We start from the raw sequence: 13,833 nt of genomic DNA on the forward strand, positions 1-13,833 counted from the left end.
AATAATTATGAATAATTAAAATATCAAAACTCAAGACATGCTTTAAATTTCTTTTGGACTCATCAACTAGCATGATACGTCTAGCAACATCATATTGCATAATACAACAAAGCCAAGTACCCCGAGAGGGGTAACTGGTACTCCCTCCGTTCCAAAATAGATGGCTCAACTTTGTACTAACTTTAGTACAAAGTTGGGCCATCTATTTTGGAACGAAGGGAGTAGGTGTTAAATGTGCAACGCCCCAACTTTACAAAAGTCATTGATCTATCAATAATTGCCCAGAAAACATAGCAGTGCCACTTGAGCTACTAACTAGAGTCCCACTTTATGTTACTAGGTGAAAGAAATGCAACCGAGTCACGTGAACAGGAACATCGCCAATCACTTTAAGTTAAAATATTCCAAGTTGCCATGTCACGTTACTGTTTTTTGTCAAACCATCTCAAACAATTGCCAAGTACCAATCCTATTGAGCTTGAGTTTCCAAGTAGTGCATGTAAGCAAAACTACCGAGGATATCTTGCGGATAACATGAACTCTTCTTCCATACTGTATGGCCTGGTTGAGTTGTTGCTTCTTTTGTCTTCAGTAAATGTAATATCTATCATGACATGTTTATTCTCAACTTTCTTATCCACCACATTATCTAAGGTGTAATCCTCGGATGCACGGAGGCTTTCCAGTGTCAACTCAACTTGCCTCATGGTTGGACGATCCTCTCCTCTTAGTTTTATGCATGCTACCGCAATAATAGCCACTTTGTTGACTTCCTTGCCACCTTCCTCTATAGCGTGTGGGTCCAATATCTGATTCAAATTGCCTTCTTCAAACAACGTAACAAAATGTAAAACAAGACCCTTGCCGTCAGAGGAAGAATATAAAAATGGTTTCTTCCGAGTTAGCAGTTCCACGAGGACGACCCCAAAACTGTATACATCACTTTTCTCAGTTAGCCGCCCGGTGTAGAAGTACATAGGGTCCCAATATCCCTTTGTACCTTGAGCCCCGGTCATTACCCCGGATTTCTCCATAGGAATGTACCTTGAAGATCCAAAGTCTGCAACCTTTGCTGTCAAAGTATCATCCAAAAGTATGTTAGCAGACTTGACATCTCTATGTATGATAGGTATTGAAGCAGTTGAGTGAAGATAGGCAAGAGATTTGGCTGTTTCAATGGCTATCCGCAACCTATCAGTCCATGGCAATGATCTTGGTCCTTTGACATGAAGATGCTCAGAAAGGGTTCCATTGGATATGAACTCATAGACCAACATTGGGACTTCAGTTTCAAGGCAACAACCGTAGAGTTTGACTACATTTCGATGGTTGATTTGCGATAGTATTGCCACCTCATTTATAAAATCATTGATCTCCTTCTGAAACACCTTCTTGGGTTTCTTGATGGCTACAATGTGTTGGTTTGATAAAATCCCTTTATAAACAATACCATGCCCTCCGCCACCAATCACAAGATCTTTATCAAAATTGTGTGTCGCCTTCTCTAGCTCTTCCAAGGGTATGATCATTCTTTCTGCAATACCAGCACTTTGGGATACCAATTGCTGCAACAATTGTCCACGGTTTAGTTGGAAGAACTTTAGTTTCAACAATTCAGCCCTATGATGTTTTAATTTCTTGGTAACGAAAAATCCGGCAAGAACTAGAAGTACGAGTCCGGCCCCAATAGCAGCTCCTATTACGATGCTCATACCTAAAAAATATACACAATATAGTTACTCATTTTCTCCTACATGTACCACGTATTTAGGAGAAATGTTGTTGTAGTGCACTCACCTTTAAAGTATGTTTGCCTACGTCCTGTTGGAGACAAGAAAAAAGGAAAGGGAAAGCAAGTAGGAATTAAATCAACTGCTTAATTACATGTATAATAGTATAACAAAGACTACTTAGCCATGAAATAGGAGAATGTGTTCTAACCTTTGCATCCGTCAATAACGTACGCGTTGCCATGGTAATCCTCACTACAGTGACATGAATATCCTCTGATCCCTTGTTTGCAGAGGCTGTTCTTGCTCCTGCACATGTCAGGACACTTGAGATATTGATGTGGTGAGCTCACATTAGCTACCGCCCGTGAGCCAATGGGTTGCAACTGCAAGACCTCCCAATCTAGAACCATGGGGACCTCCAAGCTTGGCACAAAATATTTTGTCGACGACGAGCGCAGTAGCTGAGCTGATACCCGATGCTTGTTGAACCACCCTTCTTGTGCAATGAATGCGTAGGAGTGTGATGATGTCTCATCTGTTGCAGTATTGGGGTCCATCCAATCAATCCATAATTCATGGGGCATTCCATCGTTAGACATAGAGATGCGTGCCTGGCAGCAGCCCATGCCATAGCAGTATTGATCGTCATCATTGCTACCACCTCCTGCTGCAGGTGGCACCATTGAGGTGATGGTGTAGGTGCGATTCTCGATGTTTGGGGAGCAAAAAGAAGAGCAACCACTCAAGATTGCTGGGTTGCCCGCCCCGGACAGCACCGCCTGCACACCGCACCCCATGAGGATGAGCTCGTTCCTTGTCAACAACGAGTAAGGCACATTGTCTCCATGGCCCGTGCTCTCAAATGTGGAGGTTTGTTTTCCTATGCCACTATAGATGTCAAGGACCATGTCGCTGTTGATTACATGCATGGTGTTGTTATGAAGGGATATGTCAATGACTCGCAGGCTGCCAAGCATCAGCCACGGGGGGTGTTGGCTTGTGTCGCATGTGAGGTTAAACCCTGGCATGTAGCACTCGGCTGGCCCAATGCCGAATGGGTATGGCACACTCACATTGCCGCACGACCTGCTACATTCACCTGCAAGTGGACACAAAAACCTCGATAATCATTATTCATTTAATTGATCAATCTCAGCACAAACATAATTCTAAAGAGCATATAAACGTTGTAGGCAACTTTAGTTTTTTTGCTTTCCAGTGATGCAACTTTGGAGATGACAATGTGCAAAATTACATAGCTAATTTAATAGATAGTCCGGCCATGTTTCTAAGATTGATTAACCATGAACATCAATATCAATATGAACTTTATTCCTAGAAAAATATCAATATACTTTAGCTGCTCGAAAGGAGAAGTGCAAAAGAAAGAAAATGACGTTCTCCCCAAATCAAGTAGTGGAAATGTTGCTCACGTGTGAGAACACTGAAGCAGCCACCCGGCGAGTAGGCGTTCCCACGGGTTTCATGTGGACACTCACACTGAAATGACCCATCTGTATTGGTACATTTGCCGAAGCACCCATTCTTTTTTGAATTCTCACACTCGTCAATGTCTGCATACACATATAATCTAGTAAGCCGGCATGCATTAAGCAGGTTAAATTCTGAAATCAACCACGGAGTTAACTATGGTAATATTATTCTGAATACATTGTCTAAACATAAATCCAATCAATTTGAACCATCGAAAATATCAATCAAATGGATGAGAAAAAAACTGTTTGGGGGAAAGGGAATGGCTAGGGCCAAGTCGACTGAATTTGTTTCTTGGGTCAGTAAATTTGCTCTTAGCCATTGGACGAATAAAAAGGTTGGAACTCCTTCTTCTGCATCCCTCATGAAGAAATCCCTCCAGCCCAAGTTGAACCGCCTGCCTCCTCTGTCCGCGGCCGGCAGTGCTCCAGTGACCGTTTCGCCTCGCCGCCCCGCCATCCCGTCGACCTCTCCACCACTGTCAGGCTTGCCGCCACCCCCGGCCATCCCTCTAAAGCAGGCGATTTACCCGACTTTTGTAGCGAACCTCCATCCCCACACCCTAAGATAGATAAGGAGGCTTCTTCTTCCCCAGCACCCCATGCACCCCAAGATAGACAAGGAGACTTCTTCTTCCCTTGCACCCCCCCCCCCCCCCCCCCTACACTCCAAGATTGACGAGACCAAACGAATGCAGATTTTTTTGAGCATATGCACCCGGGTCTCGCTATCCTGGCTGCTCAATGTTGCTTTGAGATATGTTCTACACAACTAACTTACTACATGTAAATTTCTCTTTTTTGTTTCTCTCGTATAAAACATGTCTTGAACTTCAAACTTTGCAGCACAACAAAGCTTTCTACCTAGAATGTAAGATAAAACTTTCATATTTGTTGGTCCAACATAAATACTAAAAAAGAGTTTTTTTAATCAAACAAATCTCATTTTGTATATTTATGTTGGATGAAAACATCTGAAAGTTTTATCCCACATTTTAGTTAGAAAGCTTTGTTGTGCTGCAAAGTTTGAAGTTCAAGACATGTTTTATATGCGAGAAACAAGAAAGAGAAAAATACTTGCATGAATCGCGATGCAGAAAATGAGTGGCTAAATAGAAATGGCCCGGGTGCACATGCTCAAAAAACCTGCTCCATCCTTCTCAACCGAATCGACTGACCCAAATTTTAGATTCAGACGACTTACATCTAGTAAAATTGTCTGGGAAAACGGTGGTTCTAACCTTGGCATCCGTTGGTGATGTAGGGGTTGCCCTCGTAGCCCGTTTTGCAGTAGCACGTGTAGCCGCCTCTTTCACGTTTTGTGCACCCAGTGTGGTTGCTCTTGCAGACCATGCGGGCCGCGTCCCTAGGACACTCCCAGGCCGGCAAGGAACCAGCGTCTGCGTCGTCATCCCCATGGTTGTGGGCACCCCTAACGATGACCTCCCAGCTGAGAAAAACAGGAACTTCCATTGACGCAGCGGCCTGCAGGTCCGACGACAGCTGCTGCGAGACGCTCCACGGCGAGAACCACTCGTCCCTGGCGACGAACACTCGGGGCGGCCACCGCTCGCCGTCGCGGCTGCGGTTGCTCCCGAAGTACTCGAGCTGCACGTCGTAGGAGGTGACGGGGACGAGCTCCTCGTGGTCAACGACGACGCGCGCCTGGCAGCACCCGATGCCGGAGCAGAGCATGCTGGTGTCCAGCCTGGACAGCATCTCCGTATGCGCGTCGAAGCCATTGGTGCACAAGGAGGAGCAGCTGCTCATGGTGACGTTGCCGCTCCTCAGCGTCGCCCGCACGTTGCAGCCCAGGAGGACGAGCTGGTTCCCGGCGGAGGACAGCGCGTACGGCCCGTCGTCGCCGAGGACGCCTCCGTCACCAAAAATGCCGCGCCCCGCGCCGTCGGTTCGAACGTCGCCGGTGTGGACGACGGTCAGCATGTAGAAATTGGGGTCGATGGATTCGATGACCCGCAGGTTGCCGAGGAGGAGCCGTCCGTGGTCGCAGGTTAGGTTGAACCCCGGCATGTAGCACCGGCTGTCCGCGCCGAGTCCGAACGGGTACGGCACGCTCATGTTGCCGCACCTGGTCTCGCAGCCCGGCATCCCGATCACCGGCGCCGCAGGGACACCGATCAGCATGTACAACACAACGAGCACTACTACCGGCGTCGTGAATGACACGGTGGTTCTCCGTCGCGCCATTGAATCTATAATTCTATATACAGCAGCAAGCGAGGTTCCGTTCTGGCCACTGTGCGTCTGCCACAGCGGCCAACTTGTCACTGATCCATCTCTAGTTATAAGGTTGCTCAATATTCCGGCAGGGAAGCCATCCTGCAGCGTTCACATCTCACCTACCGTTAAGAACTTCAGTTGAGCATCTCAGCTAGCTGGTAAAGTTGAACTAATAGTAAAAACAACTTCATGAATGCATGGTGCATGTATTCTCGCATTATTAATGAACTGCGTTCACTTTGTCACCTAACACGCGCATATGCAGGCCTTTTTTGGTTTAACTTTCGCCAAAGCAAATCAGTACGAACAAATTAGAAGATAACCACGGATGAAGCTTCTGATTCCTTCGATGCCAAGGAAACGAGCTATTTTTTTTCCATATATTCCTGTCTAGCCCTCTTTTATTTATTCTAAAATTGACCCAATGCACAACCTAAACATGCATTAGGAGCTCATGTCGTCACAAGTTTACTTTAACATGGGGGATGCACACAACCTACGCATTAAAAGTCAAGCTTAGCAAATTTTGATCAAATTCGTAGGAAAAAATATCCACATCTAAAATACCTAATGTATATCATTAGATACATCATGAAACATACTTTCATACTGTAAGTATATGTTTGGTATTTGTTGACAGCGATAATTTTCTCTATAAACTTGATCAAATTTGCTATGTTTCTTTGAAAAATAAATTATAGGCTGTACATTGTGGGACCGATGTATGCTACGAATTCAGATGCAATTCAATTTTGTGGTTCTTACACACTGTATTTTCTTATGCAAAAAAATATTATGATTTCTTTAGATCAGAAAATTTGGCCTAAAATAGTTTACATTTCATAAAATGACACGAAAGGCAACTTAGACTTAAGAAAAACCTCTGCAACTTAAATAAATGTGTCTCCACAGCTCCAAAGAGCTACACGTCTTATTTTAAAACAATAAAAATCCTTGTACACAAAAAAATACAAAAATAATTGTATGTGTAGATGTGGGGATACACCTAGTGATGTGAAAAATGGTTCTATATGTGAACTATGCAGAAGAGTGAAGTGTGAAGAAGATCTATAATTGTGATTAGTGCTACTAGTGTTTGCTATTTCACATCGCCACATTTTTCCTTTTTTTTTGTGCAGTGTAGTGCATTAAAAAATTTATTATGTATAAGCTAGAATCTTTTTTATTTTTTGGGACTTATATACTTCCTTTTAAATTTCAAAATAAGGGCTTCACGGAGCTCGGGAGTAAAAATCATCACTCCACCGTACCCCTAGCACATGTAACAAATTAATTCTTTGTCGCCACCATTTAAACATACACAATGACATGTTTGTGACGTTCTTGGACATAAGATACAACAATACAGACCTATGAACTTGACATAGACCAAACAAAGTATGCCTTCTAGATTAGCACCACAATTGACACATGAGCCTGAAAACTTGGATCACGTCTGTAATTCTCGCGAGCTGGCAAAACAGATCTATATCAAAAGATTATTCATTGACACATGGATGCAAAAGATGTTGACTGCCTTGGTCACAAACACATGTTGATTGTAGGATAGCATAATATGGACGCTCAACTAGGGCCACTAAGTAGTGGGTCCTAATTTGTATGTATCAATGTTATCCAAAATTGTTGTATATTTTTTCCAATAAAAATAAATGCATAAATCTTGATGAGTTGGGTTGATTTTGGGTGAGTTAAGTTGAGGTGTGCAAGTCACTACTATTTTTGGGGGTTGAATTGCGCATTATTATGCAGACTATGTATCAAACCAAGGAAAAAAAGTGATGCACAAATTTCCACGCATACCTTTTATGAGTGATAATATTTCACCAAATACAAAGTGAGAATTTCCATACATGCATAACAAACCAAGAAAGAATGTATACACATTTCATGTGCGTTGAGCCGAATGATGATAACTCAAGACCAAGTGCATAGTATGCATGTCATACTAGTTGATGTTCAATCCAAGAACATGGAAGACATATTTTGCCATGAAAAAACCCGTACACAAGTGCAACAATTTAGGAAAAACCACCGGTATATATTTTCTAGAATAATGAATGAAGTGTAAAGATAATTTTCCATTTAATGTACTTGCACAAAAATAGAAAAGCATGCATTCTAAAAATCTTGGTCAACTTTATAACTTTGAGAGATGATATTTAAGAACTAATAGCATGATTTTAAATAGCGGATAGCGGGCTGGTAGCGGAATAGGGTGCGTGTAGCGGATTGCGGATAGCGGGCGATATTGTGGGCGCTATGTCCATGTAGCGGATTTGTAAAAGCACTAGATTATTGGTTATATTTCTAGATCCTTAACAAAAAGTAATGATATTTAATTTGAGCAATATCGGACGGTATTGCGCTAGCGCTATTGCAGACGCAATAGCGGATGCTATCTCTGCTATTTGAAACTATGACTAATAGACACAAACACCAATCATATATTTGCAATTCATCTAACTATCAAATTCTTATTCTTAAGACTTCTGATATGTTTATTTTCCCTTTGTCGCTCATCTAGAATATTTTGGTTAAATTAAAGAGAGGCAAAGTCTTGAATAAAAAAAGAACTATGTCAAACTAATTGTAATATATGCTTCAAATTTAGTGAAGTTGTATTTACCATAACATATGTTATAATTATATAACAAGAATATGTATCTTGGTATTTATTTGTATCATTACGTAGCTGCCAAATATAATAGGAAACTAAAATTTAAGATCATGCGTAGAAAAGATAAAATTCAATTACAAATAAAATATAAATGTTTGGTATAAATAAATAGTAAGTGTTTGTAAATCATCCAAGGACCACTAAATGATTGGACATTTCACGGGGTTGGATATTTCTCCACTTTAGACAACATGTTTATGCAATTCAATGTTGAAGTTGAAGAAACTGACATATTTATCATTAGCATTGATAGCAATTAAGAAGACACTAATGACTACTTATCATGGATCTAGGTAGTACACAACAAGATATATTGAAAATAAAAATTGGGCAACACCAGTTTGATTACATCAAAGAAAATAGATAATTCATAAGGGCATCTCCAACGCTAGGCGCTAGGGGAGGGCGCTAGGAAAAATTTCATGTTCGATCAGCGGTTACCTTGTCGATTCCTGGCGTCGGGTGCCACAGCGACGCTAAATAAGGCAGCGAGTGCTTCCTTTTTTTTCGCAGGAGATGAGGCACAGGCGTTGTTTTTATCCCGTCTTCCACGCTGATGGTTAGCGTCAGCGTTGAACGAGATAGCGCTTCAGGATTTTAAATCTTTTCCTCATTATTTTTTCTGTTTAAGTGCTCAGATAAGCGTCTACCATTGTAGATGCCCTAATGAACACAATCGGACAACATATCTGGAAGGAATCAAAAAAGAACATTGTACAAGATAAAATCCGCCCTTCAATCCGAACACCAACATGTATACAAAGAGAGGAGTAGGATACATACCTCTGCCTTTGTCGATAGCCGCCGAATCAATCGTTGTAGCTGCACCTCTGATGGCTCGTTGTTCTCCGGCCTCCGTGCTAGAGAAGAGAAGATGATGAGGTGAGGGAAAGCCAGTGCCGGAAATGGGAGAGGTGGCAGATTGAGAGAGGGAGAGAGAAGAGAGGGTGGTGGTGCTAAGAGATGGAGGAATGTGAGAGGATAGGGTTCCGGAAGGTGCGTGTGATGGGAATGAGAGCTCGTTCCATGTGGTCTGCTCAAATCCGTGGTATCGTCCACTTCAACATAAATATGTAATATGTCATTTCCTCGAATTGGTTGCTTTTGGACCTTCCAATTCCTTTTACAAACCAAACACGTAAATAGGCTCTGGGAACATAACTGACTCATGACATTCTACTTGATGACAGAAACCAAACACACCGTAGTGTTCTCCATAACTTATGTCTCACTAGTGCAGAACTGTTGGAAATATGTCCTAGGTCAATAATAAATATATTATTATACTTCCATGTTCATATTGAGTTTATGTTTCTATGCTACAAGTGTATTGCTTCTTGAATATGAGATTCAAGGAACACAGATATGTAAACGAAACATAATTTAGACTTTCAGTTCAAAAGATACAATAGATTCAATTTTACAAGTCAAAAGGAAAAGCATGAGAGGTGGAGTGTGTGGGGGCATGCACCCTTGACAAAACCTGCATGCATGCAGTAATTAAGCTCTAACCACAAAACCACTTTGCGCAATCTTGGTGCAATCACACGGACTATATGCATGCATGCCCTCGCCCCTGCGTGCCATAAATTGTACTCCCTCCGTTCCCAAATATAAGTCTTCTTAGGGATTTCAACAAGTGACTACATGCGGAGCAAAATGAGTGAATCTATATTCTAAAATATGTCTACATACATCCGTATGTTGTAATCCATTTGATATGTCTGAAAAGACTTACATTTAGGAACGGAGGGGTATTCCGACAGTTACCAACTTAAAAAATAGATTTGCCTTATTTGCACGAGCTTGGGCCATATGTGCAGTTTCTTTCAAAAACACAGAATATGAACAATATTTCTAAGAAGTGGTTGTGCTAGTTTTCCTACAAACTGAATGTGTCTACAAGAAATATAACTCTTTATGGCCACACATCTCCACTACTATTAAACAATCGAGTTGTGGCAGAAACATTACATCTCAGCCGAGCCAAAGGCAATTACCGATATATCCGCCATCTCTCAATGGACCGGATTGCCTCAATGTTGTATCACATCATTTACCATTATCAATTAACAATAATTACCATGATCTACGCCATCATAATTATACAATAATTACCATGATCTCGCTCCAACCTGGGCCTATTTTAATCATACCAATTAGCAATAATTACCAGGATCTACGCCATCATATTTTTTTAGAAACCCAGCCTCGTGTACTGCGTGCATAGAAGGAAAATATCAATTAGCAATAATTACCATGATCTACGCCATCATAATTTTTTTTTGAAACCCAGCCTTGTGTACCGCCTACATAGAAGGAAAAAAGAAAAAGGCCTGGCCCATGTTCGCATGTAGCCAGAGACGAAGGCGGAAACTAAATCACTCGTTTCCGTGTTTGTTCGGATCACAGGACCAATCAGACACTATCATGTCAAAAACATGTTTAGTTCCCTTAAATTAGAGTGGCAAACACTGTAGACTGTTGCCTAAGGTTAATGTGATATTCTATTTTTGTCAGATGGCTTGAAATTTCTTTAACATCACTTTTAATGTTAATGTCATGTACCATCATATTTATATCCAAATTGTGGTGTGAAGTTATATTGCCAGTTTATGTCATGTTCGGTTCACAAATATATATTGCCGGTCCGTGCCTTGAAGCTCTGTTGGTAGATTCTATCATATACAGTGCATAACATCTATTTCTACTTTTAGTGTAAAATTGACTTGTACACAGATTGACATTTTTAGACATTGTGCTTATATGTGCTTGCTTTCGCTATATTTATTATAGATAGTGTAATGACTGATTTTATAAAGTATGTCAATAGTTGGATAATGTATTCTTGACTTGATAGACAAGTTCAAAGAATTATATTCTTCAGAGTGCATAACTGACATGCTAGATCCTAACTTTGACTTCTTGCATAACCAACTTTCAGTTCGAGGAAGCTTCAGGTCTTACCTCAAAATTTTCTTTTGCCTCTTCCTTCCAGCACGAGACATGTTTTCCAATTAATGATTACTGATTGTACATAAAAAAAGTTCCCAATAATCTTTTCTACAATAGTCCAACATAATCAAATGAGTCACTAAAACTAGCTGGGAAATACCAAGGAAACCTGCAGGCATGGCTGCTGCAATAATCAATCCGCCTCCCTCGACACTTATGCCAATGCTCCTCTTCCTGCGATTCAATTTTCTCTCTATTTCATAACTCTAAGATACGTGCGTTGCACGTGCACACTTACTAGTCACCCTAAAAAGAACAGTCATCCGATTATATCAAATATTAAATCAAGTCTATTAAATTCTGGCAATGGGGGTCTATGAATAGTCATATGGTTTGTTTGAAACAAACATCCTTCATGAGATTATATCACTTTACGAAAGACACATATGTTGGTGAAAAGATATCTTTTTGTAAAAACATACACCCATAGATGAAAATTTGTCTCCTTATAGAAAAGACACGTCTCATAGTGAAAAGTGAATTACTAAGATTGATTGAAGACAGAACATAAAACGGGGAAGCTTCAACAGGAGAATATAGCAAGGATAGAAGGTGGTTGTATTTTATTTTTTTGAGAACACCTCGAGAGGGGCAGGGGGATTCCTGCATTTCATTAAGAAGAAGAGAGTTAGTCCGGATTGTAAAGAAAACCAGACCCGAAAACCTAACATTCTAGGCTAATTAGGGAAACCGAATGAAAACCCACAAAATAAAGAAAAAAGAAAATGAGAAAAAGAGGCACTAGAACTTGGCGATAGGGACAAGACAAGAGCAACATCAAGGGACATCGTCGGAGCCAGACACCAGAACGCCTATGCCCAAAGCAGTTAGGCGAGGCTCAAGCGCAACCAAATTGACCGCCACTCGCCAAAGAGAAGCCGCCCATATCGCATGACGCTTCAATCTCAGCCTCAAAGAATCATGTGCTAACATTATCTTGTGGGAAACAACCTGAGAGGTCCAACTTTGACTTCCCCGCGATCCTCAATCACTTGCGGTGAGAGTGGTGTTTTGTACATGTCCATGTATGCTTGCATCTTTTGCTCTTGACCCTCTGCTTTGCTGACCTCCGGTAGCTCACCAAAAGCCTCCAACATCCTATACTCTGCGCGCTTGGATGTCGGGATGTTGCACGCCTTGTTCTTCTTATTCAGACGCCCGCTCCGCCGCTCGTCATTCTTCTCTTCATGTGAAGGCATTGGGGTCCCAAGCAGTGGTTGTGGGAGCGAAGAAGTAACCTTACCGAGAAAATCCTTCAGAGATAATGGTGCTGCTTTTGTTTGCGCCACCTTCGGAACAACATTGCACACCTCAACCACAAGCTCAACTAGAACGTTTGCCGCGTTGAAACCAAGCGGCTCCTCTGGACTCGGCATCGGACGTATAAGGGAGTGCATTACAGAAGACGAGGAGGAGCTTCTAGAGAGTGGCGACCAGAGCGTAGCCTCCGAGTACATAGGGTCAACAGATTCCTCACTCCCTATCGACGAGGCATCGTGGGTCAACCACGTATCATCGCCCCAAACAGAGCAGTCCATAGAGCCGATGATCATTTACTACAATATAATATTCTTTCGCATGGAAAAAAATCAGAATTGTAAAAACAATGGCACTCAACGAATGGAACTATTTTAACTCGCTGTGTCGCCGCTGTCGTCTGCACAGCCAAGCTCGCCGCAGCCGGCAGCCCCAGCTCCATGCCATGGCCACGAGCAGGGCAGAAGAGAGGATGCCAACGGGTGGGGTGGGAGAGAGGGCGCCACTCAGCGCAGAGGCACCGTTGGTGGGAGGAGCATTCATCTTCCACCCCCAACAGCGGCATCCGCACACCGACGGTTCCTCCGAACGCAGACGCGGACATCTGGCCGGTCGGCATTCCTTTTACAAAGAAAAAACGGGCGGGGCAGCCTGAAGTCCTGGACCGGCGCGAAGCCATTAAGCCAACGGTGACCTGCCGCCGTGCTGCTCCACTGCGGGCGGTGTCTGCACGCCGATTGTTCGACGAATTTACTCATCCGCATTCAGAGTGTTTTGCTGAATTCGCGAGCCTTGTTTTACACGGTTTGCGGACAGTAGACCAACGGCAGTTGAGAGAATCCAGCAGTTTCAGCTGCAAATCAGGCCAGAATTTACGAGCCTACCGTCGATCGGGCGGTTTCTCCTTGGACTTGTTCGCCTGCAGGTGAAGTTGTTCTTTTCCACCTCTTGGATGCAGCTGATGCTATACTATTCTCATTAAATCATTTGCTATTCTCCCTATGGTTGTTCGCCTTCAGAAATGTTAACTAAGGCTGAAGATTGATGCTGCAAGCATGTACTGATTTAGATACAGTCAACTTGTGTTAAATATTGCAAACAGCCTGGACATCTAGAGGATAACTATGATGCTAATCTTTGGTTCAGTGCATGTGAATAATGAAACTGGGATCATGGGTGCTTGCACGATTAAATAATACGAGTAGCAGCTCACTGTACCGGCCAGTATGTGGTTCTTGAGATTTGCAAGATGTGACTTTCACCTTTGACCGTATATTTCAGATTGGATAGGCCAAAAATCATTACACTGGATGAATATGATTTGCTCGCTATTAGCCGTCCGAGTTCTTTATTTTACCGTATGCATAAATTAACCCGCTATAAATTATCGGTCAAT

General features: G+C 42.3%; 1 protein-coding gene across 1 annotated transcript; it reads right to left on the reverse strand.

Annotated features, from left to right (window-relative positions):
• Nucleotides 1–202: 202 nt before the first annotated feature.
• Nucleotides 203–12,556, reverse strand: LOC123067946 (wall-associated receptor kinase 3). Its single transcript, XM_044490513.1, has 6 exons — nucleotides 12,173–12,556; nucleotides 4,468–5,566; nucleotides 3,167–3,307; nucleotides 1,942–2,832; nucleotides 1,798–1,821; nucleotides 203–1,714 (listed from the first exon to the last, which is right to left on the reverse strand). Exons 1-6 carry the CDS (start codon nucleotides 12,554–12,556, stop codon nucleotides 510–512), a joined length of 3,744 nt encoding a protein of 1,247 aa, XP_044346448.1. The 3' UTR covers nucleotides 203–509.
• Nucleotides 12,557–13,833: the final 1,277 nt, after the last annotated feature.

This window comes from Triticum aestivum, chromosome 3B (assembly GCF_018294505.1).
Source record: "Triticum aestivum cultivar Chinese Spring chromosome 3B, IWGSC CS RefSeq v2.1, whole genome shotgun sequence".
Classification (NCBI taxonomy): domain Eukaryota; kingdom Viridiplantae; phylum Streptophyta; class Magnoliopsida; order Poales; family Poaceae; genus Triticum; species Triticum aestivum.

Excerpts from the sequence above, each read along its gene's own strand:
- LOC123067946 (XM_044490513.1), bottom strand. The coding sequence starts at position 12,556 with ATGCCGAGTCCAGAGGAGCCGCTTGGTTTCAACGCGGCAAACGTTCTA. Across the intron at positions 5,567-12,172 it reads AAACACCACTCTCACCGCAA|GATGGCTTCCCTGCCGGAAT; the intron begins GTGATTGAGGAT and ends TGAACGCTGCAG. Across the intron at positions 1,715-1,797 it reads TAGGCAAACATACTTTAAAG|GTATGAGCATCGTAATAGGA; the intron begins GTGAGTGCACTA and ends TATATTTTTTAG.